Consider the following 25000-nt stretch of genomic DNA (forward strand, 5'->3'; position numbering starts at 1 on the left):
CACACACACACACACACACACACACACACACACACACACACACACACACACACACACACACACACACACGTACATACACACACACACACACAGACGCACGCACGCACACACACACACACAGACAGACACACACACACACGCACACACACACACACACACAGACAGACACACACACACACACACGCACACACACACACAGACACACAGACGCACACACACACACACACACACACACACACACACACACACACACACGTACATACACACACACATACACACACAGACGCACGCACGCACACACACAGACGCACGCACGCACACATACAGACGCACGCACGCACACACACACACACAGACACACACACACACACATACACACACACACACACACACACACACACACACACACACACACACACACACACACACAGACACACACACAGAACAGCTCTTCAGTAAAGTTTCACAACTCCTCAGTTTCAGGAGCAAAGTGTCATGAGAAAGTGTGTCCAGCATCAGGTCATCACAGTTACCCATCACAGCCCTCATATGAACCTGTGCACGCTCAGGTAACATCTGCTTCATTTCCAGCATCTTCTGCGTCATGTGTCCGTCACATGAAGAAATGAGAGATGTTTGTGTGTTCTCTCCCTGCAGCTGTCGAACTTCCTGTCGGTTGTGGATAGAAGCTGGAGGGACTTCCTGTCAGAGCAGAATCCACACTCAGAGATGCACTCTTCATACAGTCCAAGCGCTCACTGGGATGCTGGTGTGTGTGTGTGTTTTAAGTGTTAATGCTCAGTGTTAATGGTGAAGTGAATCGTGTACGTTGTGTTCAGGGTATCAGATCAGCAGATCATTCTACAGCAGCGCTTCATTTGATTCTCCATCTCCTCTCTTCAGTCTGGACACCGCCGTCAGATCGCTGGAGACCATGACACTGTCAGGTAGCCTATACACACACACACACACTTTACAACAATGCAATGCGTTTGTTCTGGTGGTATAAGTGTTCTGTGTGTGTGTTGTCCAGAGCCTCGTCTGCAGGTGAGTGTGTTCAGCGGTGATGTCGTGTTTGTTGATGTGACGGTCACCAGTATGGAGGGCTGTCTGCTGCTTCCTCACGATGACAGCTGGACCCAGAGCAGCGCGGGCGGACCGGAAGCCGTTCCTCTTCCACACACTGAGAGAGGAGAGCTGGAGGGAGGAGTTCTGCTCTGGATGTCACCCGACGGTCTGTACGCCCGCCGCTTCTGTCAGAGCGCAATCTACTGCGACACAACACACAACAACATCAACAATAAACTCTTCAAACTAGAGAGAGATCAGACCAGCAAACTACTGGACACGCATCTCTTCCTGACAGGTTCATAGAACATCATATATCACATCATTTACACCTGTGAAGTATTGAAAAATAAACCGTTCCGTTTGTGTCACGCAGAGCTTCAGACGTGTTTCTTGCAAGCATGTTTGCCTCCACGGTTCCACGTGCAGCTGTTTTTTGAGTCCTGCGGCCCCTCAGCAGACAGAAGACCCCTGACCGTGCAGGTATTGACCTCTGACCTCATCATCCCTGTGATTGTTTAGAGCTCACGCAGGTCTAGTGAAGTTCTCGTTGTGTCCTGCAGGTGGAGCCGCTCTTGGGACGTCAGTTACTGTTGCTCACCCAGCAGGGGGCGTTCGGTTACATCAGAAACACCCATGACCTTTCACCTCTGACCCCTGATCAGATTCTCCCCTACAACCAAGATTATCCTGTGACCCACAGCGGGTTCATACAGGAGTCATTCAAGACACGGCACGAGGATTCATGAAGAGCTCAAGATGAAGTTTATTCTGATAAAGTATTAAAGAAAAAAGTGAATCACCGCATTAATGTCATTCAGTTTAGTAAAAAAACATCACTTCTTCTCTCTCTCTCTCTCTCTCTCGTGTTTGATAATCTGTCTGTGAGTCTTTCTTCAGTGGAACACGACATTAGAGATATTTGGAGAAATGTCTCGGTGGTTTTGTGTTCAGATAATAGAAGTCAATGGAGTTCAGTGTTGTGTGATGATCAAAGTTCTTCTGTTGTGTTCTGATGAAACACAGAAAACAGATGCGAGACGCTTACAATAGATGTTTCTTAAGAGATGTGAAAGCAGAAATGTAACGTTTATATATTTATACTGTTTTAAGACCTGTTGATGTATTTGTATTAAACATTTCATTATTTGCTTTTGTGGATTTTTTGTTTCAATATTTAGTTTGATTATATTTTACTTTTTCTCTACACATTTTTAAACATTTTAAAATTACAATTCAATCACAACTCAGGGTCAATGTTTGTTATTAAAATGTTTTATAATAGAAAATAAAGTTTTATAGCCATTCGGTTGCCATATTGATGAAACTGGAGTCATTTAATTGCATTTATTTGGTTTAAACACAGAAAATACACAATAAATATCACATTCATTGGCTACCACACAGTGTTTGAAATCAAAGACGTTTAGTGTGAAATATTTGTGATTGTGAACGACTGTTTTTCCACATGGACCATAAATCACATTTTGATATGAATCCACTGTAATGATATTAGTGGACCACCGACAACCAATCACATCAATCCAACAAAAGCTATTCCCTTCTTAAACAACCAACAACAAACTTCTCTGTGCTCGTCCGTTCACAATCCGTGTCTTCTAAATCAATTCAAGTGAATGTTTTGAGTTGTGTTTTAACATCGCAAACAAATACTGGCCAGTGCTCTCCATTAGAAAAGGTCCCTAAAATAACACAAAACAGTAAAACCTTTTCACATCCCATACACATTTATAAAAAATCTTTTCATGGACGAGAAATAGAAAACCGAATATAAAAGATTTCACTGAAGAACAAAGCAAAGAAAATAAACACTTTGGTCAACAAAATGCTTCTGTGGTGTTTTGTGTTGCAGTAGTGTTTACACTTTAAACAAAAGAACAAATCTTCTATTCTGCACTACTGGCCCCTGACACAACACATTTGGCCTCCAAATAGTCGTCTTAAAAAACACAAGTGATTTCTCAAGAATCATGTTCATTATTTTACGCACCTGTTCAAACAAACATGGAAATACGACAGGTAAATAAATCAAAGTCTCTGGCGTCACAGGTTTGGCCCTTAAACAGAGTGTCAAATCTCCACGTGTAACACAGAGGTTTAGACATAATATGATTTCTGGCTTCAGTCACATACATGGGTTTATATACTGGTAAACATTTCTAAGGAATGATGCATGCTGGGATAGCTGTAGTCGGCGTTTCAGATTAAGGTGGCCACAGTCAAGCGGAGACCGGGCGGATGGACACGCCTCACACACGGGTGTAAAAACACTTGGTAGAAGCGTCATGCCGTGTGTGTGTGTGTATGTGTCACAGTGCACATGGTGAAGTGTTCGTCTACAGCGCAGCAGCTTATTCAAACGCCCAAACCTCCAGGTTCTGAACGATGAAGTCCTGTTTGCCGGACAGCGGCGGGTTGTTGAATGTGGAACATCTGGACGTGGTGCCATGATAAAGGTCAGCATCCAACCACAGACCCAGACGACCCCTGAAGAGAGCAGACAGTCAAGAGTTATGCTCACAACAGTGATGAACACACACACACACACACACACACACACACAATAAACCCACCCGCCTCCTCCGATCTGAAGAGAATCTGTGTTTCCTTTCACAAAATATGAGTTCTCTCCGCTCCAGTGGAACACCTGACACACAGAGAAACATTCACTCAACAAAGTCAAGAAACCATCGACTTGATCTGGAACAGAAGCATTGCACTCAAACCTTGATCTCAGGACAGAAAGTGTAGAGGAACGTCTCTCCTGTGCCGTAATAATGCTCGCTCACTCGAAACCGATGAGTGGAAAACACGCCGAAAACCTGCAGGCGATAAATAAAGATAACGTGAGATACTAACGGCTCGCCGGGAGGAGACTCGGGTTTAGATGTATAGGCTTACCTGATTGTTCATGTCTCTGATGACCAGCAGTACAGGACAGTCCACATCCATCAGGTTTCTGTACAGAGTCTTCAGACTCGTTCCATGTATCACAGTACTGTAGACCAGACGCCACGGATAACCCTGAACCCGAGCCGGCAGACGTGTGGCCAGCTGTGGAGGAGACACACGTGTGTGTTTCATTATCTCTGCATCAGAACCCTATTTCAGAAACTGTGTGTGTGTGTGTGTGTGTGTGACCTTCTCAACGTGTGTGTCCTCCAGAAGAACACTGGGATCCATCAGCAGAGGAAAAAGATCCAGAGAATACTCGTCCTCAAAGCTGAGACTCTGACGCCTCTTGGCTTCATTGATTGTGATGATCTAGAGAACAAACACAGATCGACAAACTGATCCACCTCTTCTAAACAAAGTCTGAAAACACTCAACTATTTGTTTAGAAAGAGCAACAGGAATAAAATAACTGGTTATTATTGTTAACAAAAAATTCAATACATACCGGATCTGTTAATGGAAATCAAATGACACACACGTCTAAATATAACAACATGTGAAGTGTTTGTTTAGAGATCCACTTTCTGAATTATTAACTGGAAATAAATCAAAAATTATAAAATGACAAAGGCACATAGAAACAAAATTGCTACAAAATGAAACCAGAATAACATGAAAAGTGAAGTTTAAATGTGTCCCTGCTCAACAAAACCAGTCTTATGGGTACATTGTTTGAGTTGAAAGCATTAGGATATGAAGTCTAGAAAATCTCAGTTTTAAACAATGTATTTTTGGCTTTTACCTCTAATGTTCCCGTGCTGCTTCAGACTGGTTTTGTGATAAATATGAATAGAACACCAATAAAAAAAAAAACCTCAGTGTTGAGATTTGGTTTTCTCGGGTGTGATGTCGTGTGGTGCTTGTACGGTGACTGAACAGACCTCCCAGCTGCGAGGGACGGGATCACTGAAGAAGTTATCGATCATGTTGAGCTCATCTTTCTCCACCAGCACAAAGCCGTGTTCCTGAGCGTCTTTACCGTATGTGTCCGGAGACCACTGAATGAAGAATGAATACAGATGATCCACTCTGAGGAGGAAACACACGTTCATTATAAACACGCTCGTATCAAACACACACATGCTGAGAATCCTCATCCGTACCGCTCCTGTGGAACAGCAAACCAGTACTCAGGCTGTCGTCCCCTGTTGATGAACGAGTGGGCGGGGCTTGAAGTTCGACCGATGGTGAAGGATTTCCTCATTGGCTTTCCCACTTTAAAGCAGAGAAACATGGGCGGAGCTTTGCTCTTTTCTTCCTGTGAAAGCAGCATGTCTGTAAGACAAAACATTGATTAACAACAACACTTTACACCTGATCTGCATCACACTGTCTACAAGTGTAGTCAAGAAGTGCAGAACGACAGAGAAATCTAAATGTCAATCCGCTGTGAACATGGCAATCCCAGAATGCAATGCAACATGCTCTGTTTGTACCACCAAAATTCAAAATCCTCAAAAAGATTCCATTAGAGCCAAATAATCACCATCTTCAGTCAGCCCAACCAGGATTTCACCTTCTTATGGGGGATTTGTGTCTTCAAAATGACCGAACAAAGAAACAAAAGCGACAGGAAAAATAGCCCATTCATATAAAGACATGAACAGCAGTGCCTTGTTTGTTTGTTTATTTATTTGCTGTTGTTGATTTATTGATATAGGGAAAATGAAGAATCAATTGATCTATTTAATAATAAAACAAATAAATAACTTTTTAAATTGGGAAATGAATGGACTTATTTTAATTGGTTTATTAAATTGTATTTTAAAATGTAGTTTAATTGAACAATAAAACGTTGTATAAAAACATTATTTTAAATATATACATTTCAAACAAATTAATTCATGCTTTAAACATTAAAAAATAAAACAATGAAAAGTTTTATTATGCACAATTTAAATCGCTTTTAAAAAAAGCTTTTGCCGAAAGGTTTTCTTTGTCGTTTTGCCAAATCTTTTTCTTTATCCATTTGTCAATCGAGTCAAAAAAAGCCATTGGACAGTACACACGTGAGGGCAACCAATCAGCTTTCGGCTCAGTTTTAGGATACACCCCTTCTCCAACATGTCATTCAAAGTAGATGTAAGATGAGCAAGAAAGACCTGCCGCCATTTAAACTTTATTGCGTCGCGTGTCATAACTACATGACATGGCAGAAGTAAACTCGGACACTGCATGTATGAGAACAAGCACACAGTTAGCGGTTGCTCACCGAACGAGACGGGCGGCGCCATCACATTAAATACCTCAAGAGAGAATCAAGTGCTTACTGCTGTGTATGCTTTTGAATCGCTCTCGCTGTACTTTAATGTGATACGCCATGAAATCTGCGCAGCAGTCGAACCTTTCTGTTATTCCTGAAGCCTTTGAATAGGTTTTCCAGGTGTTTCTTATCAGGGTTCATTCCATGGACTGGAACATAATTTACACTCCTTATTCAGAATATCCATTGAAACTCTTAGCAGGGCACTTGGGGATTTAGTAAGCAAACGTCTTAAGGTGAATACGAGAAAATACAAAACATGTAGAGCCGGGGGTCATGAGGACCAGTATTAGGACACGTTGTAATGGGGGAATGCTACATGGGTGTGAATGCGTAACAGCATGATCGTGTTCTTTCACTCCAGTGAATATGTGTTGCTCATGCAGTGAATCTGTTCTGTAATTGAGATGAGATGCAACTTGATCTGTATTTATAACACCGCAGTCAGAATCATTCCCATGTAGAGACAAACTGCTTTGTTAACCAAACCTGCACCGTGTCTGATGTACGATGAGTATTTATCACACCCTGTTAGACCACACGTGAGCAGTGCAACAAAAGACCATAGAAATCATTAATAACAAGCTGTTTGTTCCATCGCATCCAGGGACAGAATTTCTGTTTATAATGGGTTATAGTGTTTAGCCGCGCTGCTCGCGTGACGTGTAATGTTAAACAGGGTGTTAATGAAAATGGATCGCAGGAAGCTTTCCTGGCAACATTACAATATCAACCCGAGATGAATCGTCGTCTCTGCTACACCCCTGATTCTCATTTTGACGTCCACAACAACAGATGAACACATCCTGGACTATCTGAGTGGATATGTTCAGTGTCGAGGTCATTGTGGGTATAGCTCACGCTGAACTCAGTTTATAACTTTGTTTCTGTGTGGATCTCCAGCTCTGTCAAGCAGTGTCCGAGTTTACTTCTGCCATGTCATGTAGTTATGGCGCACGATGCAATAAAGTTACTGTCTATTCATTTCTCAATTTAAAAAGTTACTTATTTGTTTACATTTTTATGTTTTAATTATTAAATAGATCAATTGATTCTTCATTTTATTTCTAATCGGCACTCCCGGTCCTCCATAACACGGTTCGCAGGAGGTCAAGTATTGGGTCACTGTCACTTTAAGACGTTCAGTAACACACAGATCCAATGAAACGTGTCCTGAACGGTTCACAATCATGTGTGAGGTATGTGGGCATTATTCAAGAGCAGGAGAGATTACCAGATAAAAAACTTTTTATTTCTAGTGATAATTTGTGATGAAGAGACAAACCATTTTGCTTAGTTTTGATGCAGAAGCACATCATGTTTAAGAACCGAGTTTAAATAGGACTTATCTGGCCACGGCCGCGACTGGCCGGTGTGTGCTGTCAATCACACAGACTCACCTTCGATTGGTCCCTGCATTCTTTTTAACAGCCACGACTTCACGTCAGTCTCACTGGTGCGTCTGCGTCTCTCAGCGTCAGCAATCTCTCCATCTGACTTTGATTCTTTCTGTTGTTTTTGTGTCTTGACATCACCACAGCCTCTGTCCCATGCGGTCACCTCTTTCACCGCCCCTGCGCTCACGTCTATATTAACCTCATTCCCATCATGCACCGCTGCGGCAGGATCACGTATCCTGTCTGAAACAGACTGAAGCAACACCCCACTGTCCTCTGTGGAACGATGATAAAGTCCTTCATCTTCTTCTTCTTCTGTTTGGTCTGAGGGCAATGGGTTACTCTCGTCTATCGGTTCATAGCTAAGGTGAAGTGACGCCCCCTTCTGACTGGGGCAGGTAGTGTTAGAGTCGCTCTGTGGCATTTCTAATTCAGTAAATCCTTCATCGGACGGTGATTTATCTACCATTTGACACACTGACATGTCAGACACGGCCGTTTCAATATCATCTAATATGATGGGACGGCTGGGCGGTCCGAGCGCCTCGTAACGACTGAAAGGGTTGAGGTCCTGCTCGGAGGGAAGCTCCTCCCACTCTCCCGGCCTGTATAACGGACAGAGATCCTGGGGTTCATCACTACCGGCACATCAGTGGCCATCATCATCAATGGAAATATGGTGAAATTAAAAAGAGGAAAACAAAACACCCCAAATGAACCAAACATGCAACACAAACAAACACAAAGCAACCGGACCAAAGTGAAAATGACAAAAATGTGAAACGTGTGGTGTGAAAACTTGACAAATAAGGAGAACTTAAGAGGCCACATAGACACATGTGATGACATGATGAGGGCGTTTCTTACGACGGCAGCGCGTCCTTCAGCTTCATTCGTGAGATGTCATCATACAGCGCCAGAGACAGAACCTCCTCCATGGGACAGATGAGACCGTACTCCTCACAGCCGTTCTCGATCACCACGGGATCCGACTTGTGTGGGTCAAACATGATGTTATTGGGTGTTATAATCATCACACCCCCGACGACACCCTACAGCACACACAAAAACTCTGAGAGTGCACTTGTGATGATGTCATGGTTAAGCTTGTGATGTCACATGATTTGTAACCAGATATTTTGGGTGATGCTCACCATCCCATCAGTGACGTATTTGCAGCTCATCTTGATGAATTTGACGGTGGCTGGACTCTCGTCTTCAGACGACGGTGATGTCTCTCTCCGCACGGGCCGACAGCTCGACTCACCGTCCCACTGACAGAGACATCAGAGATGTGTCATGAACTGAGCTCAGGTCAGAATCCAATGACTTCTAGAGCCGTCTTACCTTCGGCTTCCTCTCTGATGAGTCCGTATTGATCGGTTCAGAGGAAGCGTCCGTCTGAGAGCCACGCTCTGATTGGTCCACATCAGGAACAAATAATTTCTGAAAAAGACAGCTCATCAGAAAGACACAGAACAGCAGGAATGATGAGCAGCTATCACGTGTTGTGTAGTGAACGCTCACCTGTCCAGGTACGACACTGTGTGAATACAGACGGTTTAACTGCACCAGTTGATTTGGAGTATTGTTGAATTTCAGAGCAATGCTGTTCAGTGTGTCCTTTGCTCCAACCTGCCAAAAAAACACTCCGTTTGTCCGCTGTCCACGAATTCATATTCAATTTCCTCTTTCCTTAAAAAGCATTTGAACCATTTTGCATGGTGCTAAGCAGCTTTAAATACATTCAGCCAACATTTACTGTACAGTACAACACAGCGGATGACTTACAATATACTCCACAGTTCCTGCAGGTTTACTCTTCTCTTTCTTGATCTGACTGTATGATTTACTGTTGTCATCTGAAAGAAAGAGGTGAAAATTAGGGCGATTTTGAGGAAAAATGCGATAGCATGCTAAATAATGCGATATTTCATATGCGATACGACATTTTTTAATTGTATTCAAATATATTGAAGAAATGACATTACCAACATTTATTTCACATTATTTGAGTAAAAAGAAAGCATCACTACAACATCTGAAAGTGAACAGCCATGTTTTACTGTTGCATTTTGTTATGAAATATCCAAAAATCACTTGCACAGTGTGAAATATTTCATGCCGTTGTGTACCTACATTATGCCAAATGTTCCCAGGAATGTGCAAATGTCTCCTCTGTATTTGTGGCATATTTGCTTTTTTAAATGTGTAAGTTTTTTTAAAAAGACACAAAGGTTCTATCTTCAAAATATAATTTGGTTCAATCTGCGAGCCAATCAGCACTTTGAATGCACAGAGGAGATCCAGCTTTGTCATGTGACCAGACTCCTGACAGTGGGTTTTATTGACACTCGTGACGTGTTGACATGAACCCTCGTAATGCAATGAATGCCTTACATCTGACAATATAAAGGCCTGATAGTCAACAGTGTCAACCGTCTTAATTACAACAATAAACATGATCATGTTATTTCAGCTTCAGTAGAATAAAGTCTAAACCGACAGAAACTTAAGGGTTCCTGCAATAACTTCTGCCTTTTATGCTTAACCTGAACAAATCAGGAAAAGTGTCATAGAATCCATGTAAAGTAACTTCTTTACACATTATTTTAACACGAATTTCACGTTTTATCAAAGTTAATTGTTAGTTTCGCTTGAAAATCTATTAATGAGTGTTTTGCAGATAGAACCTTAAGGGGATTTTACAGAATCTGTGATTTGATGTGTTCCAAAAATCCCCTTTTACCAATCTCAGAAAAGGTTGATGGTGTATATTTAGAATGCATTTAGGGTCTCTGTCATCTTCATGTTTGAAAGATGTTTGTTCCCCGTATCATGTTTGCTGAACGCAAAAACTTTAAAGCTCATTATCTTACAACTTCTCAGAACACAGATGGAAGCTTCTCAGTCTGAGGTGACGATACGAGGCATCATTACAGAAACAAGCTTCTGAATATATTCAGAGAGAGAATGAGGGGAATCTGCTGATATCACTAGCATGAAATCAAATAACTCGTAGTGTAAAACAGATTGTTGGTTATATTCTGTTCTCTACAATATAAATGTCTTAGATATTCTTACCCTCCTTACAGCACAGAGGGCAGTCCTGACACATATTTGTAGCTCAATTGTCGATCTTATGGAACTTCTGTAATAACGCCATGTACTTCCTCATTTTAATATAAATATGTTTTTACTGTTGAGAAGCACTATAGATATACATTTGAATTGAACACAAAAAGAGAGTAGACGATGTTTAAACACGCATCAGGTCCCTTTTGAAAGGTCCTGTACAAACACAGTGTGACCTTTGACACGTCCACTACAGTTTTCAATATCTGGGGTCACGCCATGTGATGCTCTTCCTGTTTCCCAGCGTCTCACTTCCTGTCTCACAACAGGCTGACACATTCATCAAGTCAAATACAGATGGCTTGTTTTTCGTTTGAGAATCTGTTTGTATTGTGTGTGCAACTGATTATTTTAAAGAAAGAATAAAGAGCCTGTGGGAGATTCATGAGTAAATTATGGATTTTTTTTACGACCAGATCAGATTCTGATGCATCAAAACACTCAAAATGACTTGACAGTAGTGAAATACACACGTTTACCTTCTCTTTGGCCTCCCTTGGTTTCCAGATTCTCCCCCTGAGATTGTCCAATACAAGCAGGTTCACGGATGACTGCCGTCTTTGTCTCTGAATCTGATTGGCTCTGTTTCATCTGCCGTCTCTTCGTCAGTCTAATGAAAAACCAAAGTGATCAAAGGTCTATCAGAATAGCAGCGTGAATAAAACTAACTGTGATAATAACTGCACTCGTGTCAATGCGGGATCTGTGAGGGCAGAGAAACTGAGCCAAGATGGCCACAGTTTAATAAAGAACGTCAAGAGACCGGTTAATCATACTGAAACATATCCGTCAACAGATACAGTTTCAGGAAACACACACAATCATCACACTGGTGATTTACTGAACCTTCTACAACAATCTGAGCATTACCACTCACCTGCTTTCCAGAAACTTCACAGACAAGAACAGTATTTTGTGTCATCATGTCAAAACCACTGAGACATTTCTCTAAATATTTTTTTGTGGGTTTAATTTATGTCTTCTGCTTTTCACTAAAGCGTTACATCGTGCGAACATTAATTTAAAAATACTGAACAAATTTTGCTTTATTTGTCTGAAATAACACATTGGCACCTGTAACAGGACCTAGATCACAATCTGTGTTGGTAAAGATGATCTCTTCAACATGCAATAACCCAAAAAAAAGGTGCTAGTTCCTCTTTCAGACCGACCGCAACATCACGCATTTGTATAATGATCCATCTAGAGACAAATGTGCATGACACCGATTCAGACCTGGCGAAGTATCCAGGCCTCGTCTCGTTCTTCTCCATCATGGACATCTGAAGTCAAGCAGCTCTGGGTGATGTTCTCTCCAACGCTCTGTCATCCAAGAACAGAGAAGGCAGAGGTGAAGTAAACATCACGGTTTAAATATGTTCTCCTTTATCTCCTGTCGCGGGTCAATAACTCCAGTGACATCAGCACGCAAAACTGTCGATTCATACGAGATGCGACTTGTTTTTGGGCAAAGCCACTAGATCATCACTAATCGCTCATCTTTACTGTTAAAACAACAAACCTGATGTTTGATTTGAGATTAATGTGAGTAGACTGATAACACTGCATCATTGATATCTCAAATCAATCTGCTTTGATTGCATTGTGCTAAATGACAAAATCCCATTTAAAGCCAATAGAAAGAGCAGGAACCCCACGTCCATCGCGTCTGGAGGGGAAAGCACGTACATTTACACACAATGGATTTGACCGTTCCAATATGGCGGACGAGTTACAGCGGTCCATACTCCTATACTGTGTGTATTTTTTATAATAAATGTAAATCAATGCTCACAACATCGAATGAAATGTGTAACAATTATTGCAACTATATGAAAATAAACACGAGAGAGAACATCACACGTCACTGGGTGGATTTATATACATATGAAAGTAACGTTATACAGAAAAAAAGGGCTCTATAATATAAATGCACAAACGACATCACATGCGTTACACACGTAATACACATATCAACAGCCACTGCAGGTGAATACATGCATGCATGCAATATACAGTGCAGGAAATGCAGGCATGCATGCACATGTGTTGAGACAATCAACAACAACAATAAACCCACCTAAACAAACCCTGAAGATCCAGTCAACACTTCACATCTTCCGTTTATTCAAGAGCATCAGTCGTCGACAATCATCATAAACGTCAAATTCATCAGAATCAAGCTGAAAACACACACATGCTAACATGCTAAAGCTAAAGCCATTCACATCCTGACGAGTCTCTTCGCTTGTTTTCTATTGACACGTCGGGAAACCCGTCGAGTGTTTTCAGGATTGAACCCGTTACATGAATCAGTGCTCGTGCTCGTGCTCGTGCTCGTGCTCGTTTAGGTGTGCAAATAGAATTATTTACTTATTCATCTCTGGATTTAAATGCGCCTCTTCTCATAGGTCAAAGTCCACCCGACCACGCCCATTGGGATGTGATTGACAAGGACACGAAAACGCAAACGTTTTCACGTTTTATTTCAGCGTTAAATGGCTCTTATATAGAACATTTTCATTAACATATCTTTCATTTTATAGTATTTTCATTTCGTTTTTGTGTATTTTTGCATTTAAATTAGGCTATTCGAGCAATCCGGGACATTTATGAAATCTGAGCCTAACTTTAGCCTTTATTCACTTTACTTTATCCATCCCCAACACAATATCATCAATTTTGCATTATGAAAGTAACAGAAATCTCCAATATCAGGGAAATACTTTCTATCTGTATCAGGATTAACGATCTACTGTGCTAATTCATTGAAACTCTATTAATATTGTACAGGCCTACATTTTAAAAACTCCATTTAAATTTTAGCAACAGCAAGCAGCAATATATGTTTCCAAGATTCCATCTCTGTAGCATCGCTAGGTAGCTGGTTAGCGAGATGCTAGCTCCTGTGAATCTATGCTAATGTTATACATTTTACATTTAGGCATTTGGCAGACGCTTTTATCCAAAGCGACTTACGTTGCATTATCCTATACATTTGGTTTTGAAGTAACCTCCATTAATCCACATTAACACCCATGTCTCATTATGGCCATTAGATTTATAAAGTCCCTAAATACATTTCCCCACTTGAAGACTGTCCCAGATTACCCAAAGCATGCTGTCCAACAAACTCAATCATATTTGAAAATGTGGGACAACAAAACATGTTTGAGAGAAAATAAAACACACATTTTCAACACTTATTTTGTTGCTAGAAAAGATCACAAACATAATTTGACAACAATTTGGAACATTGTCTTATTTTTGACAGATTTATGTCCTTTACATTAATATAGTCAGATGTCACGGACCACAAGTGCCCCGCCCCTTTCTGTGGAATCATTCCACGGAGTCATGTGATTTCAGTCACATGACATACATGCTTAAAGTACAGTAAAACTGAAATTTTACAGACACAATATAACAATGTCACATCACATTACCAGAGAGAATGAAAGAAAGAAAGAAAAAAATACAGAGAATTGTCACTAAATAAAGGTAAGTGATTTTAAACCATGTTTTTAGAGCTTTATTGCTATCCATTTGTTGCAATGAAAGGTAATATAGTTTAATTGACGTATTAAGTAAAACATTTTTCACCGTGAAAATGGCTTATTCTGTAGAAGTTAAGCTAATTTTAGGCATTTTCAAAAATGAAAGATGTTCTATTGTTAATCCTGGTAAAACCAAATAATACTGCCGTGCATTATAACTATGAAGCAGTAAAAAGTCATATAGTAAAGACGCATTGTTTCGATTTTTCCAAAAGATTTTAAAGTGAACGGGCTATGTTCTGATCATGTGAATATAATCTCCCTTAAATTATTTCACATTGGTGATGTGAACACAATTACTAAACCTAAATAATTGCTTGACAAACCTGAGTTTTAACAGTTCCGTACGACAATAAATAAATTTTCAAGTCTATAACCTCCTTTAACTGGAGCCAAAACGTTTCTCTACTCCATGGAAATAGAAAAGTATTGAAATTGGTTGAGAAATGAAAACGATGTTGTGTTGTTTTATTCCAGAAAACTGCAGCTCCATCCTTCACTTGTATGTCTCTGTGTCGACTTTTGCCCTCACCAATGTGGCGGCGGGGATGCCGTACGATCCAGCAGACAAGGAGGCGTCTACGTGATAAATGAAGATAACTCATTTGTACTATTGTTAATCCTGGTAATCTCATTTGAGAATCAAGTATTTTATATACCAAGTTCTTGCTCTGACACAGTTGATTCATGATCTGTCCCATTTGTGTCTATTATCAAACAAACTGAATGTAGATTTCACTAACCACATTGACTTCATTGATGACCAATAATGATCCAGTTTAATACAGTTATATTACAAGCATTGTAACGATTAGACTCAATAGATGTTAATGAAACAGTTTTAATGTGCTGTAGTTGTTTTATTCAAATAAAAAACATAATATATGACTGAACCATTTAGTTTTGAATTCAAACTGTGTGTTTCTCTTATTTTCCATGTGAATGAACATGTGTGAAATCAACTGTTGAATCTGTATTCTGAGGTCCATCAGAGGTGAGATGATGTGGCTCCGCCCTCACAGCTGCGGTATCCCAGCAACCATTTCACTCTCAATCCCACATTCATTCTGTCCTCTTAAGATCTTAAAATATCCTACAGAAGAAAAACATGACATCATTCCCAGTGTGAATGTGGTTGCTGGAGCGTTCTGTGGGATTAGTTTCATTCTCACCCTTGTCACCCCAGTCACTGTTCCAGGAGTTCGCGACCAGCCAGTAAGGAGTTCCATTTTCAGATCCCCATCCCAGAATCTTGACAGCGTGACCTCCAAGCGCCGAGCCCTTCACATGCTTATACACACCTGACAAATCATCAGAAACTCAATGGAGCAGTGATTTATCAAAGCAGTAAAAGCCCTGAGGTCTTGGTTTCTGACCTGTCTTATAAAGCAGGAAATCCTCATAGACGGTGAACGCCGCCTCCACCGGACCGTTGGTGTATAATTCAGTCATGATCTGTTGCTGATCGGAAGGAACGTTATATGATTTATGACCTGCAAACAGAGAACAGGTCTGGATTCAGTGTCTGTGTCGACAAGAACATCTTCAAAGGAATTGTTCAATTTCAACATACATCTTCATGATCATTTACTCACCCCTGTTGTCATCCAAGATGTTTATGTATTTGATTCTTTAGTCGAAAAGAAATGAAGGTTTCTGATGAAAACATTCCAGGATTATTCTCCATATAGTGGACTTCAATGGACTCCAAACAGCCAAAGGTCAAAATGACAATTTCACTGCAGCTTCAAAGGGCTTTAAATAATACCAGAGGATGAATAAGGGTCTGATCTAGCCAAACCATCTGCCCTTTTATAAACAAAATAAAAAGGTAAAAATGAACGACTTAGCGTAATACATAAATACGTGGAAAAGGTCACACTTGACATAGGCGGAAGTAACCGAGTCAGTGTTAACAAGTTGAAAGTAAAAATACACTTTCAAGAAAAAGGAGTTTTAAGGTAACAAAACAATGTCGGACGATTTTGATCTTTGAGGAGAATATGAGATCTATTTTTTCACCCTTCCTAACAACGTCAAGCATGACCTTTTCAATGTAGTTACATATTACGTGAAGTCGTGAGCGCGCTTTGCATAACAGAGCATTTATATTTATAAAGCAAATGCATTTTTCTTTTGTAAATGACCGATGGTTTGGCTAGATCAGACCCTTATTCATCATCTGGTATCATTTCACGAGTTCGCCCTCGCCGATAAACAGCTCCTTGTTGGGATAGATGGTAAAGCATGGGAATGAAGGTTATGCGTATTTGGCGTGTTGTGCAGGGAGTGGGCTCCGAGCCCGCCGGATCTATCCGAACCCAGAGCACTCTACCCTGCTCAGAGCAAGTGCTCCGGGCTCGGAACCGGCTCGAGCCCAGAACACCCCCCCCCCGAGGGTCCTGCGGGACTTTAGAGAAAATGAGAGGAGCTGGGGTGGAGGAGGGATGCTTATCTGGCAAGATGCAACAGGTAAGATTGTTTGTCTATTTATGATAGAGCTTGCAGGAGCTGATAGGGTAGATACGGTGATTGCTGATGGTGCACCAGCCTAGATCATTAAGTAGAGATAGCGTGCTCGGCTGATAGGTGATTACTGCTGATGGAACATCGGGCTGATTTATATGCTTAGGTTCCTCCCGAACTTTGTTAATAAAACATCATTTATAGCCCTTTGAAGCTGACTCAACAGTTTGGAGTCCATTGAAGTCCACTATATGGAGAATAATCTTGGAATGTTTTCATCAAAAACCTTCATTTCTTTTCGACTAAAGAATCAAATACATAAACATCTTGGATGACAACAGGGGGGAGTAAATGATCATGAAGATGTATGTTGAAAGTGAACAATTCCTTTAAGGGAACGTCTGTTAGATGGGAATGAAGATTCACACGTACTCACCAAAGTGTTTGTCTTTTTTATATGGCACACTGTACTGAGGGAGACACTCAGCGTTGCATTTTGGAGTTCCATGTTCACCCGTGCACGGAGGACGCGTGCCGTTCACGTGATGTTCACAGGGTGGAATGGTGTACGGTCTGCAACCTACAGAAACAGACGTGAATCACGATTACACTGCTGACAACTGAATGGCATTTTAATCATGTTCAGTTGCCAAACTCACCAACATTCGAGTTGTAAAGACCTCCAGTCACCAAACCAGATGTAGTCCAGTACTGCCACGCTTCAGCCAAAAACCCTCCAGAACATCTGCCTCATAAAAACATCACATCCAATGAAATCATCCTTTCAACTTCATCTCTGATGTTTCTCCTGTTTCTTCACAGATTGAATGTTTCAAATTTGATGAGAGACTTCTGAGATGTTAAAGAGATGTTGCTGTTGGATGTGACGTACCCAAATCCACATTCATCACAGCAGGAGAGCAGATCTTCAGCGGAGATCTCCACCGACACTTTTCCTTTACTGTGAATACAGATGCGGTCAGAAATGGCTTCGACCGCACCGAAGGCCTACCGAAACAGACGAGTACGAAACACACGAGTACACACACTTGAGTTTATTAAAGCTATAAACACACACACATGCGTGATGAACGGTCTTACCCAGCACGAGCCGCAGTTTCCCTGATCTCGAATCTGACTGAGAGTTTTACAGTAAGACCACTGACTCCGTGGGTCAAACGTGTCCGGCAGTTTCATGTTGGTCGCGTGTTTTACTCTGAAGAATGAAAACACAAACAAACACGAAGATTTTATCCACCAGTACCATTGCTGCTGTCATTGTGTTTACGCACTTTAACATTTTCTCTCTACAAAGTTGAAAAAGTAACACAAATAAAGATTTTTTAATAGGAAGTGCGTCCTATTACGTTAAAATTACGAAATTACGTTAAAAAATAAATTACGACCTCACGTTGTGTCAATCACATTTACAGACGGCCTCCGATATTTTCGTCCGTCATAAAGAAATTCGGACTGGCTAGATTATTTTTTCTGCGTTTTTTTGTATCCGTAGCAAACATTTTCAGAGGCGTTTTGATCATTCAGAGACACCGTACAAAAAAGCACCGAATACCAAAAAAGGCATACGTACAATTCGGACCGTATGTGTAAAGACCTTTAATGTTTTATTTTTACAATGTTTGAATATTTGTTTATTTTATGTTAACATAAACACCTCGGTGTTTCTGTCATCTCTTGAAAAATAAAGATGCTTATACCATGGTGTGTTTGAATACTGGATTCTGATTGGCTGGAGGCTGTGCATTAAAACCCTTTAACGCACGGCTAGCTGTGGATTATCCCTTACATCAAATGTTGTTCACAGCGATCCCACAGAAGAAGCATTTTTGGTTCCACAAAGAATCATTCAGTCAAAGGTTCTTTAAAGAAGTTTCTTAATGTTCTGAAGAAACTTCTTCTGATGTTTAAGGTTCTTTATGTAACCATTGAGACAACAAAAGCAGCACCTTTTTCTAAATAGTGTAAGACACTTTAGAGTAAAGAAGAGTTGATATATATTCAGATGTATTACTGACGTATGAGGCAGTCTTGGTCCCCTCAGCAGAGTTCCACAGAGAGACTTCAGAGAACTGAACTCCACATCCTGAAAATTCACACCAGCCTGTGAAGACAGAAAGTGAAAATGAGTGAGAAATAAAAAAAGAGGAAGAGAGAAAGACAGAAAGACACGACAGGTGTGACAGACAGCAGATCTTCAGACAAACTGCTCTTCATCATCATCATCTTCACGTCTCTCTTACCGTCCATGTGCTTTTGGCTGCATTGATGTAGTTGATCATGTCATGTGACCATGTGGAGAATTGTGGGCGGGCCCAGGTGACGGACAGCACGCAGAACAGACACAGCAGATGTCCACCGTTCATCCTGAAGAAGACAAGCACATCTGATAGTTATTTCGCAGATATCTTCAATAAAACATGCATCTCAAAACAAGTTAAAACGACTCATTTAAGTGTAAAAGTAAAAATAAAATAAACTCGGTTTACATTACTTAAACGCATGGCTTCTGCATTCTGTGATATTTCTGACTTAAACTCTCAATTTCTGTAAAGTTCAGCTAAAGTGCAACAACAACAACAAAAGTGGAATTGTTATGATAAAATCTTCAGAATTCTGCTGAAATGGAATCACTTTACAATTCTTCAATGCAATATTTCTGTCGTTCAAACACAAATATCAGGTTTGTTCTACACGCTGAAAGAAATGTGAGCAGAAGCAGATTTACAGTACCTGATCAGAGTTCGTCGAAGCACAGATTCACAGAATGACACGCTGTTCAAGCGTCTGCTTTAAAAACGACATCATCATGTGACGGACTGTCAGGTGCGTGTTACAGATGTCATCAGACACACACAAGTCCAAAAGTCTGAGAAACTGTGAACGTCTGCATGAACACAACACAACAACATCTCTCCATTATACATTTAGCAGACGCTTTTAATCCAAAGCGATTTACAAAGAGTTCAGGGAGCAATTAGTGATATCTCATAAAAGAGCAATAATACAATAGGTGCTTATACATATATCATCTAATAATTATATCATCAGAATCTTGACTGAATCTCTCACTGACAAACGTCTGAGGAACTCTCTATAATGACAAATCTCGAAGAAATGCTTTTGAGAATCTACCTGCAAAACTTGCAGCCATGATGCTGGGAATGATTTGGTAGCTTCTGGAGTGTTTCTGAGGGTTACTAAGGGGTTGCTAACGGGACACAGATGACCCCAGAGGAAAATGTTTCACAGCTCAGGAGTCTCAGATGTTTCTCATAAAATAACATAAAACAGAATCAAATGAGAGTGTGATTGTTGAAACACATGAAGAGTCTTGAGGTGTAAACAAATGTAGATTATTGAGGTCCAATCATCTGGATTCGAGTAAATGTGATGAGAAATGTTTGAGTTCATATTGAGATCTATTGATTGCAGACGAGACCAATCTGAGCTCAGTTTGACAGATTGTTGACGTCTCTTCTGATGACAGACACATTTCTGACTCTTATGGCAAGCCGAATTAGCTTTTAATCATTCTCAAGATATGAATCAACAAATACATTTTTACTAGAATTTCTAGAAGTATCAACTGCTATTTTTGATATAGTTCTAACCTTTTCGCTAGTTAAAATGCTCATTCTTGATATCTGTAAATGAGTTTTAACATGTTGCATTTGGTTTTTCAGATATCAATAAATCTAAGTGTCTGATTGTAGATATCAAAAACTGCTTTCTTACTAGTAACAATCACATTATTGATATCAAGAATTAATATTGTCAATAGTAAAAGTATAATTATTTATAACAGAAATTGGCATTTTTACATGTAGTCATTCAATTGTTTCTATCAGGAATAGACATTATCACTAGTAACCACACAATTATTGATATAAAAATGATGTTAGGGTTAAAAATGCAATTACAGATATCAAGAACTACGTTAAGGTTAGGACATCTGAAGAGACAAGCGACTTAAGAACTATCTCTATTATTTTCCCTAGACATCAATGAGATATAAGAGATCGTAAATCAGGGTATAAATAAACACAAATCAAAGTATCTTATTTGTAAATATACTTGATCTTTAATTTACAAATCTAACTCCCACATTATAAACTAGCAAATCGAAATCTTTTGACATCTGCATATGTACAAAGATCTTTACATAAAAGCTGAATATTAAGGTCACTTTACTGTCATCTGCGGTCCGCGTATCACACATGAAACATTAGATTCTCAACAATCCAGAGATTGACACGAGACACACAGATTCAAATACAAGTTCTTAATCACCACAAAATCAAACGGTAACACTTACAGATACACTTCATTAGGTGTGGAAGCGAATGTCAAATTGATCCTTGAAAAACTCCCTCTATGGATTATTATTTCTCTTTTTTTGTTTGTGGGTGAAATGTGACACAGACGGGGTTCACACAACAAAATAAAACAAATATCATCAACACCTGCTTCACGAGAGAACAAATTTCCCGGGAATGACAACATTACACTATTTCTCATATTTCCCTGCACTTCTCCTTGAAGTTAAGGATGATGCGTCCAAGCAGGAAAACATCTCGGCAAAACAGAAACGCTTTGATTTTTGTGGTGAGATGAAATCAAGTCGCAATTTCATGAGATTAAAATTCCCTCTCAAGTGAAGGACCTGATGGAGCAGATACCCGGATGTCTTTGTGTCTATATGTTAAAGTACAGTCAGTGTCAGTGTCCCTGCATGTCTGCGCCCCCTGGTGGCTGACCCGTGGTGGCATTGAGATACTGCCAGCTGAGAGCCGCCAGCAGCATGGCCGCTGACACATAGACAGGTGACAGGTGATGAGCTCTCGTGGACAGAGCGGCCGGACACAAACTCTTCTCTCGGATCACAGTCAGGATACACAGCGTCTTCTCTTGAGAGGGATCTGTCATGGACACTTTCTGTAGGATCTGTAGGGAGAGGTGATGTCAGGACATACAACACACTGATGCAAAAACTTTTCAAATGGGCAAGTCAAAGGAATCATCCAGGCGTGCACACAAACACACGCACCTCTTGACTGTACTGTGCGATGATACTCTGAACTGCACTCATGTTTGTGGCCTGCATCATGAGAGTCACAGCCTGACCCTTACGGATCTTCACCACACCCTGAAACACCTGAGGATTGTTGTAACACGCTGAAAGAGTCGCTATCGCCATCACCTGCAACAATCAAACAATACAACACAAACTTATTACAGATAAACAAGAACATTCAAACGTTACTGTTCATTCAAACAAATAAAGATCAAAATATTATTTAAAAACTCTTCAGCAATATTTCAAAAATAACATAAGAAAAGCACATCATAAGATTCCAATACTTGAAGTTTACCTAAATATAGCTGTGGTTTGTATTTACATTTCACTTCAAATTTTGTTTTTAAATAAACAACTCAAAAGGGAATGAAAATACCATATAACATCTTTGTAGTTTTTAGAGGAATTTAGTGCAATACCATACTAGGAAATATGTTAAAATACGGTGTGTATCAGTTTAATTCTGTAATGAATCACTTTAATGCCACATTCCTGACAACACGTTCCTAACACACGAGATATATTTTTCAATTTGCAGCGTCTGAAACACGCTTTACGAGACTGCTGGTGACCAACCTCCCAGATGGCGGTAAGTTAGCAAAAACAAAGCACGCCGTTTAGAAAAATGATATGATTGGTCAGTCTTACTGTCACTCAAAATGAATCTCTCCCATTGATTTACTGTACTGTCACCCAGCAGTATGCTAGCAGAAGTCGCCCCAAACCCATGCAAGCACACTTTCGACTTCTCACGGCCTGCGCAGACATCGTATCTGCCACTGCGCCGTGATCTGGAATTACTCTCCTGAGACTTGGAAATCTCAAAGTTTCCGCATCGATCCAAAGTTTATGTTTGTAATGAAAATGCAAGATAAGCATGAAAACATTGAAGATGACCACATCAGAAAAGAAGAAGACCGAGCAATCTAGAGCATCGCCTCATTTTAACAGCATTCATGTTTATTTTATTGAGCTGTTTTTGTAAAGTTTTAAATAAATAACCACAAGACTTTTCAGCTTCACGATTAACCTTCAGAGTTAAAGGAGAGAGAGTGAGGTCTCCTGCAGGTACCTGAGGAATGGCACAGAAGTTAAAGACACTCTTATTGCGAAGGCGGGACAGATACGCGATGACATCAGGGACGTGACGGAGGGCGTCTGTCACCAGCAGGTTCAGACAGGAAAGGGCGGAGCTCAGGTTCTGAGGATGAGCGAAGTCTTCCAGACGTGATGTGAACTGACTCCAGGCCTGTTACACACAAATAATACAGAGCGTTTGATTTATAAAATCATGACATCATACAACCGTTAAAAATGTATATAATAATACTAGTATCAATAATAGTTGCAAATACTATTAGAATTTATTTATTCATTATTAATTTATCATTAAAACTATTTTAAATGAAACTACATACTGCATCAGCAGCAAGTCTAAATGACACATGAATGAAAAATGATTTAAGACATTCAAGATGCTGTGAAGGTTTGTGTCGTGTAGAAAACATGTATGTTGTACCTCCTGAGGCCAGAAAGCTCGTCCCTCTCGCTGATCCTCCAGATAATCTCTGATGATGTTGGTCTTCTGAAGGAACAGACCCATGGAATTAGCCAGTTCTGTGTCCCGTCCCACATCAGCATCCTCCAGCTGAGACGCCGAGAAGAGTCGAGACAATCCGACCCCGACCAGACCCGCCACATAATGACAGTACTACACAAACACACAAGACATGGCTCGCACTAAAACACTTTGTCAACGAGACCCACATAAACAACATTTAGAGCAACAAATATTATACACAGCATGTCAGAAATGCATTAGAAGAACCCATTAAATAGGATGAATTCCATCTATAATTCTCTTGCACGAACGAACACGTGTGTAAAGTTTACCCTGTCCCACTCCTTCATGGATCCCACTTTCTTCTCCAGAAAGTCTGCCATTCCCACTCCCATCTGATGACAAATATCTGAGATCACGTCCCGATACTCCGGTCCCAGATTCCTGAACTCCACCGAAATCTGCAGAGACATGTTAAACACGTTCAGATTTAAATCATGAAGCCATGAAGCGGTGAACAAAGGAAAGCGTCTGACCGAGGGGAAATCCTCCAGCACGCGTCTGTCCTTCTCTTGACTCTCGGTGAAGCACCAGTCCGGCTGATACAGGAACGTGTGGAAGTCGTGCAGTAACGGGACCTTCTGCTCCAGCGGGATGGTCATGTCGTCTTCTACTGTGTCCAGTGCTCGCAGAACCAGATAAAATATACACACTGCATGTCTGTCCGTGAGAAGCACAACATTTCATCAATCTAACAGAATTCATGTGTATTAACACATCTGATCAAGTTACTCTGAAAGTAATGAATTTTATGAAAGACATGAAACAGCTCATTAAATTCATTCAAATAAATAATATGAAACTACATGAAGTAATATTATTAACTACTACTAATTATACATTAAAGCACAGATTTTAAAGTTAGACTTTATTTTGATGTCAATTCCACTATTTCACACACATATATTACACAAAGTATTTACTTTAATAATTACATCAGAAGTAGGGCTGTGCAATATATTGAATTATCACACATGTGGATATCGTGATGGTTTGTGATAAATGAACTATTCATTTAAAGTGATGTACGGTCAGAGTTTTATGTGGATGCTGATAGTTTAGTATCTATGTTAGTTGGGATGTGTGTGTGTGTGTGTGTGTGTGTGTGTGCGCATGATAGCGTGCTCGTGCTCTGACGCAGTCAATGAACAATCAGCGTCACGGAGCGAAATTTGTTTATTTTATTTTTGTTTGTTTACAAAATGTCAGATTTGCTTAATGCGACAGTAAAACACGGCTGTTCACTTTCACAAGTTGTAGTCAAGCTTTCATTTCCCTCAAATATATGTTAATAAAATTGATTTTAGAAAAAGAAATATTGCATTATTGCATTGTAATCCCTCACTTTACTCTTTCAAAGGAAAAGTCATTATATTACAGTAACTAATCACTAAGTAACTAGTTACACACGTCACTGCA

General features: G+C 40.2%; 4 protein-coding genes across 6 annotated transcripts in view; 1 reads left to right on the forward strand and 3 right to left on the reverse strand.

The window, feature by feature from the left end:
- irf4l (interferon regulatory factor 4 like) overlaps positions 1–2392 on the forward strand; it is a 3885-nt gene extending 1493 nt beyond the window's left edge. The window contains exons 3-8 of the mRNA XM_079474881.1: positions 478–569; positions 658–769; positions 840–947; positions 1034–1366; positions 1445–1551; positions 1632–2392. Coding sequence (XP_079331007.1) covers positions 478–569; positions 658–769; positions 840–947; positions 1034–1366; positions 1445–1551; positions 1632–1817 — 938 coding nt within the window. The 3' untranslated portion in view covers positions 1818–2392. The remainder of the gene's footprint in view (positions 1–477; positions 570–657; positions 770–839; positions 948–1033; positions 1367–1444; positions 1552–1631) is intronic.
- Positions 2381–13264, reverse strand: ncoa7b (nuclear receptor coactivator 7b). Of its 2 annotated transcripts, none has more exons than XM_079474880.1 (16): positions 12920–13264; positions 12076–12162; positions 11319–11449; positions 9496–9566; positions 9232–9339; positions 9052–9150; positions 8859–8978; positions 8572–8756; positions 7708–8309; positions 5148–5319; positions 4926–5073; positions 4231–4353; positions 3991–4143; positions 3816–3911; positions 3663–3736; positions 2381–3576 (listed from the first exon to the last, which is right to left on the reverse strand). In XM_079474880.1, exons 2-16 carry the CDS (start codon positions 12120–12122, stop codon positions 3441–3443), a joined length of 2265 nt encoding a protein of 754 aa, XP_079331006.1. In that variant the 5' UTR covers positions 12123–12162; positions 12920–13264; the 3' UTR covers positions 2381–3440. The 2 variants fall into 2 exon arrangements, with proteins under 2 accessions (XP_079331006.1, XP_079331005.1); XM_079474879.1 differs by having other exon boundaries at positions 2389–3576; positions 7708–8342.
- Positions 13265–15157: 1893 nt separating this feature from the next.
- ctsbb (cathepsin Bb) lies at positions 15158–19701 on the reverse strand. The gene is made up of 10 exons (XM_079474208.1): positions 19614–19701; positions 19124–19247; positions 18899–18984; positions 17964–18078; positions 17755–17870; positions 17522–17607; positions 17299–17442; positions 15773–15889; positions 15569–15697; positions 15158–15489 (listed from the first exon to the last, which is right to left on the reverse strand). The coding sequence occupies exons 2-10, from the start codon at positions 19244–19246 to the stop codon at positions 15413–15415; spliced, it is 993 nt and encodes a 330-aa protein (XP_079330334.1). The 5' UTR covers position 19247; positions 19614–19701; the 3' UTR covers positions 15158–15412.
- Positions 19702–20381: 680 nt separating this feature from the next.
- The window catches only part of fdft1 (farnesyl-diphosphate farnesyltransferase 1), a 9316-nt gene continuing 4697 nt past the window's right edge, over positions 20382–25000 (reverse strand). The window contains exons 2-7 of one of the 2 annotated variants that reach the window (XM_079474511.1): positions 24058–24241; positions 23854–23982; positions 23480–23671; positions 23033–23209; positions 21931–22083; positions 20382–21827 (exon numbers count right to left, since the gene is read on the reverse strand). In XM_079474511.1, coding sequence (XP_079330637.1) covers positions 21603–21827; positions 21931–22083; positions 23033–23209; positions 23480–23671; positions 23854–23982; positions 24058–24241 — 1060 coding nt within the window. In that variant the 3' untranslated portion in view covers positions 20382–21602. The remainder of the gene's footprint in view (positions 21828–21930; positions 22084–23032; positions 23210–23479; positions 23672–23853; positions 23983–24057; positions 24242–25000) is intronic. The other variant, XM_079474512.1, reaches the window with a different exon arrangement.

This window comes from Barbatula barbatula (assembly GCF_947034865.1).
Source record: "Barbatula barbatula genome assembly, chromosome: 15".
Classification (NCBI taxonomy): Eukaryota; Metazoa; Chordata; class Actinopteri; order Cypriniformes; family Nemacheilidae; genus Barbatula; species Barbatula barbatula.